At 37.3% G+C, this 13078-nt stretch overlaps 1 protein-coding gene across 2 annotated transcripts in view; it reads right to left on the bottom strand.

Moving 5' to 3' along the window:
- The window catches only part of TRPS1 (transcriptional repressor GATA binding 1), a 240868-nt gene that overhangs the window by 192726 nt on the left and 35064 nt on the right, over positions 1-13078 (bottom strand). For both annotated transcript variants that reach the window (XM_027771426.1, XM_027771424.1), the window contains exon 4: positions 3134-3737. In XM_027771426.1, coding sequence (XP_027627227.1) covers positions 3134-3737 — 604 coding nt within the window. The remainder of the gene's footprint in view (positions 1-3133; positions 3738-13078) is intronic.

The raw sequence follows: 13078 nt of genomic DNA on the forward strand, positions 1-13078 counted from the left end.
GCACTCCATTCGACTATTTTTAAAGCGACATTTTCTTTTGGAAAAATATTCATACTTTATTGTTATACCACTCTACATATAGTATTTTAAAGATTATTATCAGAAAGTATACATAAATGCAAAAGAGCAAAGTAGTTCATTTTGAGTGCCATTATTCTACTATTTAAATTCAAATGTGAACATTCTATTCTATAGATATATATGTGAGATCTTCATAATGATGAAGGTATCTTCAAAAAATGCATATGAGGTGCATGTTATGAAAAAACTATACATGGATTTTAAATTATTTTTGCATCGCTATAAACTCACACATGAGGTCCAATTGTATTACACAGACCATTGTATTTTTATTCAAAATGTATAAATTATATTTGTATATTCCTAATATTTATGTATAAAAAATTACAAGACCCCCCTCACTAATAACTAACATTTACCAGTACAAAATTAAAGTACATTGCTTCTGTTTTAAAGTTTCTTTTTTTCATGAGAGAGAAACAGAAAGATCATCTCTCCTCCCCCAGCAGCCTTGCCCAGTCAGCCTAAGTCACAGGGATGCAAAAGCCCAGTATGTGTTCCAGGCCCAGGTTGGCCCAGAAACCAAACCCCAACTTTTCATATGACTTCCGGCATTGCAGAGAATTGTGCTACTACTGTGTCACCACAATTGAACCAAAGTACAAAGCACATTGTTTTTGCCTTTAGTAAACACGATGGCAATGCCCTGTAGGTTTGCCTAATCATGGCAGGGCAAGGAATTACGAAATCTATCCCCTATAAGTCAGGAATACTAATTTCTACTATAAAGTAGAATTCTTGTCAATTTCACTAATCAGAATGAGTTCAACTTCTTAATTATCTACTAGGTGTCTTAAAAAGTTGATTAGCTAAGATATGTATACATTAAAATTTATAAATTCAGCTAATAAACTATACATACTGCACAGGTAACTTAATGGGGTACTCTTCCTATTCCATGTATCTAATAAAACCGATGATTTCCAAAAGCACTACTCAAATACAAAACGTGAATTTTAAAGGTTCTATTTTACTAAAATCACAGAAAAGTGATTTGAGGCTCTTTAATAGAGGAATACATGCACACACACAAACATGCCCATTCTATCTATACACATATAAGTATACACACACATATATAGCACGTATATGCATATTGGCTTTCTGATATATACCAATGATAAATAATAGGGTTAGGAATTTGGCAATTAATTGTAGAACAAGGCTAAAGGAATCTCACTCCAAGGATTTCCTTCTTCAACTAATGCAGAGGAACTGAAAAGGCAGTTGAAGTGATGAAATAGAAACTTGAATGCAGGGAAATAGGGAAGTAGAAGAATTGAGAAAAACAATTTTTAGAAAAGTATTATCATCCTCAGCCTGCCCCCCAAAAATCTGAAGACCATGCTCGGGTTTTATAACTTTCCTGACAAATCAATTACGTATCATCGCAAGTTCTTAGAGTATACAAATGGTGACAAAAAAGGGGAAATTTCAGAAATAGCCTAAAAGAGCCAAGCAATTTTGCAGCTAATGAAGAAGTCATGGATTAAAATAATGGTAAAAGAAGGGGGGAGGGGTAAAAGAGTAGGAGCGCTAGTGATAAAGATGGAAGGAACCCAGGTACTCCACCCTCTCCACATGTAGTATCAAATTAATAAAACATAGGACATTCCATTCCTGTCTTATAAGCAGCAAATCAGAAAAGCACTGACATACTAAGAAAACAATGAGGTTTTATAATGATAAAAATGCAGCATTCTATATATTTATTTAAAGAAGGCACCCTGAATTAAACTCCCTTTTGAAGGACACAGGAACTACTTCTCTTCTTTCCAAAGTTACTGATAATAAATGTGTTCCTTCCTGTAGGAGGGGTTTTATTTCTCACTGTACAAGGCATCCCCTCTTCTGTATTCAGACCTTTCTTTTTGCTCTAGGGCATGACTACATATGGGAAAGAGAGCAGCTTTATAATTAACTGTGCACCTCTAAGGGGCGTTTCTCAACTCCACTGGAGAATACCAGAGAAGCACAGCTAGGCTTCAGAGGATCTGCAGGAAATGAGAGAAGGGCATCCAATCACACATTGGGAAAAGCAATTCTTCTCCCCAGGACACATCCACAGAGACCTCAGTGGTTTCTGGACCCGCAAGTCAAAGCACTGGGCTGACTGTACTCTACTTCCTTACTCTACTTCCTAGCTCCATCTTTTGTAAAGGTTAGCTACTTTCTAATCCTCCCTTCTTTGCACAAATTTTTTGAAATAGTCCAGAAAGCTCAAAAACTTCTCAGAGCTAAGGTGAATGTCAAGTGGTGGTGCCTTAGGCAGAAAGCAAGTATCACTTATTAGGAGCTTGTGAATTTTCAAAAGCTTAAGTATTTCTTGACAATGCTGAGTCTACACAGCATGAAGAGAGTGATCAAGGATCTTATCTTACCCAGAGATTTTGTTTGACTTTTTCCACACAGAATTATGTCTTTCTCCTTAAAAGATCCTGATCATAGAAAGGGCACGATATTCCTTGGACGCTCTTTACAGCACTGATGTTTACATCTTTCTCATTTTTTTGTCCTTTTCTTGGCAACTAAACAACATGCATTGTCGGTTGCACATTATTATACCCTGGGTTTTAAAAAACACGGCATTTCTGTATGTCAAGCCTCACCAAAATCTTCATATCCTTAGTGATTTAAATTTCTGCTAACTTCCTTATTAACCATATACTTTGTCATAGCACCTTAAAACTTAAAAGTCATTCAGTTATTTTAATGTAACAAATGTGCATCCTTCTGGGATTCTAAACCTCCCTTTTCCAAATGCAGCTTTGGTGTTTTGCATAATCACCTGGAATGATTAACCAACATTCAATCTGAGCTAAGACCAAAAGCAAACAAGTGACAGCCTACCACTGTATCAAGGATGTGTACAGGACACACAAACACACATGAGTTACTTTCTGCCACTTTGGCCCTGTAAGTATATAAATCCCCAGACTGATACAGATCATCAAATATGACTTCACAGAAAGTCACACACTACATATAGAGAATATGTGCTCTCCCATTTGCCTTCAAAATACATGAAATATATAAAATTAAACCTTCCTACCCGTAACAGGGACTGGGATTCATCCTTGGACTTGTTTTCTCCTGAGGCAGGATACTGCTGGGTGAGGGTCCCAGACTTTTCTCCTCCAGCTGGCACCCCCTGCAGGAATCCCTTGGTCTCCACAGCCACACCATAAATAGGCCTTGCTAGATGGGCAGCTTCGACATTGGGGCTATCCCTTAGAGTCTTGGTCTGCTCTTGGGTGCTGGACACAGGTGTGAGAAGCCCGAGGCTGGTTTGGGTAAATGACGGACTGCCCCGTAGTATGTCTGCCCCTCTCCAGGTCACATTGCGAAGGTCATCACTGGAAGTCTCGGTCCAAACTTTCTCTTTGAGCCCGTCCTTATCTTCTAGCTTCTCCCTCTTCACCACACTCTCGGAAACTGGCTCTCCTATTTTAGAGTCTGGATTAAGCAGACTATAGACCTTGAGGTCAATTTTGGGCTCCTCCTTGATGGTGGATATGGCATGACCCTCCTCCTCGCCATTGGCTGTAGTGATGTCCTGTTCCTGGCAGTGAACAGTATTGAAGTGCTCCAGTAGTGACTGAGTATCAGCAGCTGTAAAACTGCATTGACGGCATTTGTAGCAGCTGTGTGCTCTCCTGGAGATTAAAAAAAAAAAAAATGCTATTGGAAATCCAGCATTCTGGAGAGTTATTTATTTTTTTAATAGTCTTAAAGCACCTAAATTTTAGCTCATGCCATGTAACAGACAGAAATACCAAGTTCTCAATAATCCCAGAAATAGAAATATAATTAACTGTCCCTTTTAATTCTATATAAGGAACATGATGTTCCCTTTTATTATATTGTCAATAATATGCACACACATATACGTACATCCTTCTGTGCACAGACCAGACTTCAGCAGATGAGCATTAAAACTGGTTGGTTGGCTTCATTATCTAATGACTGGCTCTGTGCATTTGATCTTGATGCATAATCACCAATTCTGTATTATTTAAGTCAATAGTCATGTGGCTTTATATCTGAGTTCATCAATGGACTTTTCACTTGCTGCTTATTTTAACTAAATTGAGGGGTTTTTTCACTATAAATACACTTAAATTTCTGATGCTTAAGGGTTTTGTACAGCTTTGCTGCATATTAAAAAAACCTGATTACATGTTCTATCATCAAATTCAAATTCTTTTAGTCCATGAAATATGGTTGACTGATTTACATAAGAAAATAAATAGGATGTATTAAAAACACAACATTTTTCTATACAAATTTTATCTATCTAGAAGAACATGTTCACATTTAACATATTGAGTATCTGTTGGGTGTCAAACGAGAGAGTTGCAGTATGGATATGGGTAGGAAATTGTTGGTGTATATGTGTGTCTGTGTGTGTTCTTTGTAAAAGGTATAAAACAAAGAAATCTTAATGTTCAATACCACTGCATCTTCTGTTGTTAAAGACAACAGTAACTGCTATATTAGGACAACTGGTTAAGAAAAGGACAGAGGTACTACATTGTAAAAAGCCTATCAGAAAAGTGCACAAGTAATTTGACATAAAGCAGGCTTTAGTTAACTATAAAGGCCTTGTATGATTCTAATAAATACCATGTGAGACACTTTCTACTTCTCTGATATGTGTTATGAGTTATCAACTTAAAACAAAGTGACGAAATACATGTTATGAGCTATTACTCAAAGCTACTGGAAGATGCATAATTTTAGAGAATCATCAGAACATTGCCCAACATGGGGTGCATATTGGTAAAGAGGAGACACACAGGCCTTGCCTACCTGGTGCTCACAGTACTCAGGAGTGACAAGCTTTATATAATACTATACACAAATATGTAAGAGCAAAGAGTGATATGTGCCAAGAATGAAATGCATAAGATGACAATGTGGGTGAGAGGGCTACTTAGGGGAGTCAGGAAGGACTTTCTGAGGGAGATACATAAAATCAAAAGATGAAAAGGAGCTATGTTTGTTGGAGGAAAAGAAAAGGGAAAGAAAGCACATTTCTAGTCAACTGACATATTAAAAAGAGGCCACTGTGTCTTCAGAGGACTAAATAAGAATGTAAATCAACAAAATGGAAGGGTCATCAAGAGCTTTGCAGGTCCTGATAAGGAGGGGTGAAGGAAGCAAAAAACAAAAAGTAGCATGGTCAAACCTTCATTTTAATAATTTTGGGACAATGATAGATAATGTAGAAATAACTTCATGTATTTATGGTATGTCTGATGGTCAAAAATCCAAAAGAATGTTCCTATTTTATGGAGGCAAAATTCATATGTATAAGAAATGTAACAAAAGTTCAAGAATTTGTTGGGAGTATTTAATGCAACATACAATTAAAAGCTTACTTTTGTTGGAAAAATATAAATATTTACCCTTTTTTTTTTAAATTTTGCCAAAGGGCACAGCTTTTCAATGGAGATACAGAGAAAGAACAAAGCCTATGGGGAATGATCACGTCACAATCCCTTTTACACCATCTCTCCCTCCTTTCAGGATTTTAGGCACACATGCACCCATGCCTGACATATTTTACAAGCCAACAGGTCCAGGATTCAAACAGTACAGTCATCCATGTGTGATCTGGCTGTTTTAATCACCTGGCCATTGGTTGGCCCCAGTTCACTTTTTATAGGTGATAGCTTTCAATCTATTTTCCTATTTTTCTTCATTGTCTAAGTGGTAAATTCAATGAATAGGAAACAGTTTGATAATAACTAATCCATAAAAATATAGTATTACAATTATTTTTCTCAAGTGAAAGTAACCTCTTAAGGCAAGGACATCTATTACCAAAAGTAAAAATCTTGAACCCCATTTCAAGATCAGAAAATCCTAAAACAGGATTAAGATCACAAAGGAAAACAGACCATCTAAAATCTAGGATCTAAAACCTCTAGGAACTTCACTCAAAGAACCTTCTTACTAAAACCACAACAATAAAAAAAAATTTTAAAAAAAAAGGACCAGCAGATGGCATAATGGCTACATTGCTGGACTCCAATACAGTCAACCACGGTTCAAGTCCCAGATCCAGTGGCTTAAACTCATGCTGGGCACATGTGCGTGCGTGCCCAAGATCCTAAAAGGAGAATGGAGAAGGGATTGTGGCATGGCCATCCACCCTGGGGATTGATTTCTCGCTTTTTGTCTCTCTGTCTGTCTCTGTCTTTCTGGCAAATGCACACGCCCTATAGCAAAAGCTTCTCAAAAAACAAACAAACAAACAAACAAATGCAACTATAGTTCATATGTCTCCCAAGAAATAATGCGCTGAGATTTAGCTGTGATGAGATTAGGAGGGCAAAGCCTTAATCAAACTATGACATTAAGGTGGAACTTTGGGAAAAGATTAGGATTAAGATCATTAGGGCAGGGCCCCATCATTGGGTCCTGGTGGATTTATAAAGAGAGGGAATGAGAGAGAAAGACTCATGGCTGTACCCTGTCTGCTTCGTTCCTATCTTCATGAGATAATACTTTGCAACTCTGCAAGACATCCCCCCTTAAAAAATGTGGTCCCTTGGGAACCAGCAATTAGCATAATGGCTATGTCGCTGGACTCCCACGTAGTCAACCGCAGTTTGCATCCCGGACCGGTGGCTTAGAACTCACGCTGGGCACGTGTGTGTGCGTGCCCAAGATCCCGAGAGGAGAATAGAGCAGAAGGAACTGTGGCGTGACCATTCCCCTTGGGGGGTGATTTCTCGCTTTCTGTTTCTATGTCTCTCTCTGTCTGTCTGGCGAGCAGATGTGTCCTATAGCAAAAACCTCTCAAAAAAGAAAAAATTGTGGTCCCTGGACCTTGGACTTCCAATAAATAAGCTGAATGAGCCCCTATTCTCTTAAAGTACCCAGACTTAGGTAGTTTCTGTTATTAGTAATGGATTGAACTAAAACAAGCACCTTCTAGTATACTCCAATGGGAGATAAATTTGTAAATTCTAAATTGCACACACTGAAAAATCTGCATGGTTATGAAACCAGAACGCATTTATTAGAATAGTTGGATGTACAACTAAAGTTGGATGTATCCAACTGAAGATATCCTACATAATCTATTGAGCCATAAAATTGAAATAGTCAAACTGACTTCAGGAAGAACATTTGCAAATTCTGATTGGCCTTTACCTAAGACACTTGAAATGAATTCACTGTCTACTTGAGCAGGGAGTTTGTAGTTCCCAAATATGGTGAGATCTCTGCTTGAAATCTCCAGTGGAAACCTTGTCTATAAATTAGGATAATATGTAGCCACTGACACTTCTAACAAAACTGGTGGCTCTAGTGCAAAAATTCCCAAGTATTAGAGTGAAATTGCTTCGAGAAAGAAAGATTGTAGGGCTGACCCTGTGGCTTAATGATTAAGAGTGCTGGGTCCTCCCTGGTTGACCACAGATCCAATCACAGCCCCTGGGCTTGAAAAACATGCTAGGTTCATATGTGTGCCCCAGATCCCAATAAGATGGAGAAAGTAAGGAAAAGGGATTGCAGCATGACCAGACTCCTTGGGAGGTGTTTTTCCCTCTCTCCCCTGTCCCTATTTCTCTCTGGTAATGTAAAACATAAATAAAAATTATAAATACAAGGAAAATAGAAAGGCAAAAATATCACCAAACAAGACAAGAAATACAAAATTCTAGTGCACCATGTGGCTAAATTATTTAAAAATAGCAGACTCTTGATTCTTAATGGAGAAGCAATTTAGCACACTGAAGAGTACAGAATCTTCTACTAGAATGCCTAAATTTCAATCTTGGCTTTGTATTTTACATTGTTTGTGGCTCTGAATAATTTATTGCACCTGCCTGAATTTCCTTGTTTTCAAAATGAAAATAATAGTGTCACCTCTTATGAATATGACACTATTAATAAGCAAATAAGTAAAGATTGACTGGTATAAATCCTAAAATAAAACCCCTCTGCTTCACGTGACTCTCATTGTATCTTTTTCATGCAATAGTTTAAACTTACATGTTGATATCTTGATATACTACTTTTCCATGCCCATAAGCACTTTTTTGTCCATGCCAAAATGATAAATATCTTTGTTTGTTTTGTTTTGTTTTGTTTTTCCAATTTTTCTATAGGGCATGTGCACTTGCCAGAGAGAGGCAAAGAGAAAGGATAAGTAAGGAATCACACACACACACACACATACACCCAGGGGAGACAATCTCTTCTCCTCCATTCTCTGCTCAGGATTTTAGACATGCATGCACATGAAGCCAACATGTTCTTCACATGATGACAGGTCCAGGACTTGAACTGCACAGTCAGCCATGTGAGATCCAACTGCTTTAACCATCCAAAACCTGTCTGGCCCCACAAACATCATTTTTTTAAAAAAAGGTTTTTGATTTAGGGCACATATGCTAGCCTGAGAGAAGAGCAGAGGCAGTGAGGTCAAGTAAGAAATCATCCCACAGGGCAGATGGCCATGAGGTAATCCCTTCTCCATTCTCCTCCTGGAACCTTAGGCATGCACACACATGCACCTGGTGTGACTTTCAAACCACTGTGTCTGGGACTTGAACTGCAGTCAGCCATGTGGGAGTCCATCAAAGTAACTGCTATGCCATCTACTGGTCCCCATCAAAGTAACTGCTATACCATCCGCTGGCCCCCACAAACATCCTTTTTAAAGCCTAGCTTATTGCTTGGAAGATTCTTTGCTTTAGGACATTGACAGAACATACTCTATGTCTTTTCTTCACCTAATGGTGTTTAGTGATCCAAAAGAAAGAGCAGTTTATCAGCTTAGTACTTACTTGCCAAGCTTATTCTTTTTATAAATGGTAGTCAGACCCAGGACATTAAGATTCTGAGTAATAAGAATAAGGACATCACCTGTGCTCTATAAAAGTCATGGCTGGTGGGAGAGGTCTTGTGAGTGTGTTCACTGAAGTTCTGAAACATGATATATCTAGTGACATATCCAAATAATTCAATTATATATCTTTGATATCTACTTACTCTGCAACCTACAAATGTTTTTGAGCCACCTCTCTATTCTTTCACCAAATAATGGGGAATATATCCAGCATTCACCCACTGTATGACACGCACTTCCTCCTAAATATATCAGGCTCTGGGTCTGTTTCCAGGAAATCAGTCTTTCTCATAATATCATACTCTAAGACAAGGTTTCTGGATCTACCAGGTATTGTAGTTTGAAGGTCCTGTCCCAGTCAACAGCTCCTTGAATCCTGACTGTCTTGGAAACACCTGTTTTGTTCTGCCCCACATAGGAGTTCTTGATTCAGCTGATACAGATGTGGAAAACTCAAAATGCGGGGAACAGTAGGGAAGGAGTTAAGGCAAAAAAAGGATACAGAGACAGGTTTTCACTGAGAAAAGGTTTTACACAGAAAAGGACAGTTATTAAGATAAGGAAGGATTTTTTTCAATTTTAAAATGTATTCATTTTTTACTTAAATATAAAAAGTTCAAGTTTTTGGAGGCAAAATTATATCTGTTAAAAAATATATCTAACTCTATATTCCAAATTCAAAAATTAAGTAACATATTCTAGATGTTTTCATCAGTAAGAATATATGGGAAATGTCAATTTTTTCCTTTTTATAACCTATTCATTACTATTTTTTTATATTATTTAATCACATATCTTTTTTGACTTTTTTTGTTTTTTTTTTAATTTTTATTTTATTTTATTTTATTGTAAACATTCAATCACATTATTTGGCTTACAAACTACATATTTCAACAGGCAAACATTTCTCCCTAGTACAGTTGATAAAACTATAAGATATCTTCAACAGATAATACCACATTTCTTTGTCCCATTAATGCTTTACCTCCCTATTTTTCTTCTAAATGTCCTTCCTCAGATCCTCCTCTTTCACGCACACTACATCTGGTATTTACATCTATATACTATGTTTCTATATCCTTTAGTCAATTAGTTTCAATCATAGGGTGCAGACTCTAGGTATATATTAAGTGAGGACATACAATGCCTCTCCTTCATAGCCTGGCTTGCTTCACTCAGCAGTAAATCTTCATCCACTTCCTGTCAAAAACCAGGTTTTTTTTTTTTGTTTTTTTTTTTTTTTAATGGCTGAATAGTATTCCATAGACTATATGTGCCAGAGTTTTTCAAGGATATTAAAATAAGATTATAACAAGCTCAATTCACACATTTCTTTTGAGAGTTCAAAACACTCACACTTTTGAGATCTCTCATTGCACCGAGGCATACATAAGAGTCATTGTATAGATAGTAAGACGGAGAAATAGTGCCTTACCCATTTATATGACATCAAAAATACAGGGATTATAGAGCAAGCTCTGTGACTGGTGGTTAAGGGAGGGAGCCAGATTCCACATGGCTAACCCTATGGTCCACATCTCACTCCCAGTGGCTTGAAAACACACCAGACACATGTTTGTACATGCACAAAGTCCCAACAAGATAGAGAAATGGAGGAGAAGAGATTGTGGCATAACAATACTCCATAGTGGGTGACTTCATGTACTCTCTAGCAAAAAAAAAAAAAAGAGAGAGAGACGGGGAGAGAGAGAGGGAGAGAAAGAAAGAGAGAGAGAGGAGAGAGAGAAAAAAAAACAGGGCTTCTAATTCCCAGATCAAAGTTCTAAGCTCTGCTGTCTAAAAGAAAAAATAATAATAATAAATGAAAACATGAGTTGTGAGAAATGGCTACTGATAGAAGAGGCTAATGACTGCAAAGGTTTACAAAATAGCTGTACAATACTTCACCTTGAGGAGTTTCTTCACCATACAGATCCCCTGTCCTAATTCAGAATGTCCTGGACATAATCTGAGAATCTGAATTTTTCATGACGTCTTCAGGTGATGCCAACGCAGGGAGCAATTTATAAATCCCATTACTAGATAAATCAACATCTAAATAACTTAGTTAATACACCCACAAGATCTCTCTGATACACCATGACTTTAATAAAACACAGGTGCTGGGACTAGCAGTTGGCATAATGTCTATGTCACTGGACTCCATGTAGTCGACCATGGTTCAAGTCCTGGACCCGGTGGCTTAAACTCATGCCAGGCACGTGTGCATGCATGCCCAAGATCCCGAGAGGAGAATAGAGGAGAAGGGATTGCGGTATGGCCATCCTCCAAGGGGTGACTTCTTGCTTTCTGTCTCTCTGTCTCTCTCTCTCTCTTTCTGGGGAGTGCACGTGCACTATAACAAAAACCTCTCCCCCCAAAAATAATAATAAAATAAAATAAAAAAACACAGCTGGTGCCCTTACCTCTTTGTTGATATTCAGAGAATCTGACTACTATTAGTGAAAAGAGAGCAAGCCTTGACAATCATGTAGTTAACTGCTAATCTGTTCGATCTTTCAGGCAATTGAATACCACTAGACAAATCAAAAAGGACTATTTGCTATCAGTTGTACTTGAAACCTGGAGAACTGTCTCCTTATAAAATCAGCACAAAATATGTGATAGAAAACATATTAAAAATGCATTACTTCTATTTTTTAAATTTTTCCTTTATTATTATTTATACATTTAATCGCTTTACATCATTTAGATTGTAAAGAGACTTTACCCAGCATGATATACATCTCAGTTCCAGTCGAGAATACTATATACATTCTCATAAACAGATAACAAATGATATGTGTCCCACAAATATTTTACCTCTCCATTTTCCCCCCAAATTATCTTTCCTCTGCTCTTCCCCTCCCACACTCTCCTTCCATTTTGTCTCTAGTGTCCATAAGAATTTTTAATGCTTTTATGTCCTCCAGTCTTTCAGTCTCTACCATGGAGTGTGGACAGTTGGTATATGTTAAGTGGAGACATACAATGTCTGTCTTTCATAGCCTGACTTGCTTCACTCAGCAACAAATCTTCCATATTCGTCCACTTTCTATCAAATTCCAGGGCCTTGTTGCCTTTTATGGCTGAATAATATTCCATGGAGTATATGTGCCACACTTTTTCAATCCATTCATCTGTTTGTGGACATTTGGGTTGGTTCCATGTCTTAGCAATCATGAAAAGTGCTGCAATAAATGTAGTTGTGCAAGCACTTTTTGACTGAGTGTTCTCCTGTCCTAAATAAGCTTTTCAATGATCAATATTAATTAATATCCAGAGTAGTGCTTCTCAAACTCTTAACATACATAAGAATCACCTGGGAATCTTGTTAATATTCAGATTCTGGGCTCAGACAATGGTGCAGTGGTAAAACACAAAGCTCTGTGAGGCTGACATAGGTATGCTGGGGAATCATTGCATCAAGACCCTTTTGGAGATTCTGTCTATCTGTCTGTCTCTCTCTATCTGGCTTATAGGAGAAATAAATAGACTTTAAGAAATTCAGATTATGACTGTTGAAGTCTGAAGTGGAACCTTCTATTCTGCATTCCTTACAAGTTCCCAGGTGATGCCCATCTGATGCTTCCAGATCATGACCCTGAATAGCAAGAATCGCATAGCATCATAGCATGTTCAGAAACAACTTCAGGGTAGATAGAAGTTAATTGGAATGAACTCTCAGTATAGATACTCAACACTTTACAGAACATTCCCAAACTATTTTTTAATAAGAAATATTGTTTTCCCTTTTAAAGTACATACAGTATCACACACTTCTGAACAGCTTTATATATTAAAACAACACACATGAATTTGTCAAGAATAATCTCAGATCAATTCATTTTTATCTATATCATTGTTTGGGGATTATCTTTCAATATTCTTTAGTGCTAACCCAAATGCATTACCCACAACAACCACATGAAATATATATTTTCATCCCCGTTTTACAGATGAAGACACTGGAGCACAGAGGGCTCAATTTATATAAAATTTATTGAGGGCAAATGCAATACTTTTGCTCTTGTTTATAATCACTATTCTATATATACTCTTTGGTAGTGAATGCATGTTACTACTTGGTTCAGAAATTAGTTCTTAAAAGATATCGGAATATTCTCT

Source organism: Tupaia chinensis, unplaced genomic scaffold (genome assembly GCF_000334495.1).
Source record: "Tupaia chinensis unplaced genomic scaffold, TupChi_1.0 Scaffold000032_1, whole genome shotgun sequence".
NCBI classification, from domain to species: Eukaryota; Metazoa; Chordata; class Mammalia; order Scandentia; family Tupaiidae; genus Tupaia; species Tupaia belangeri.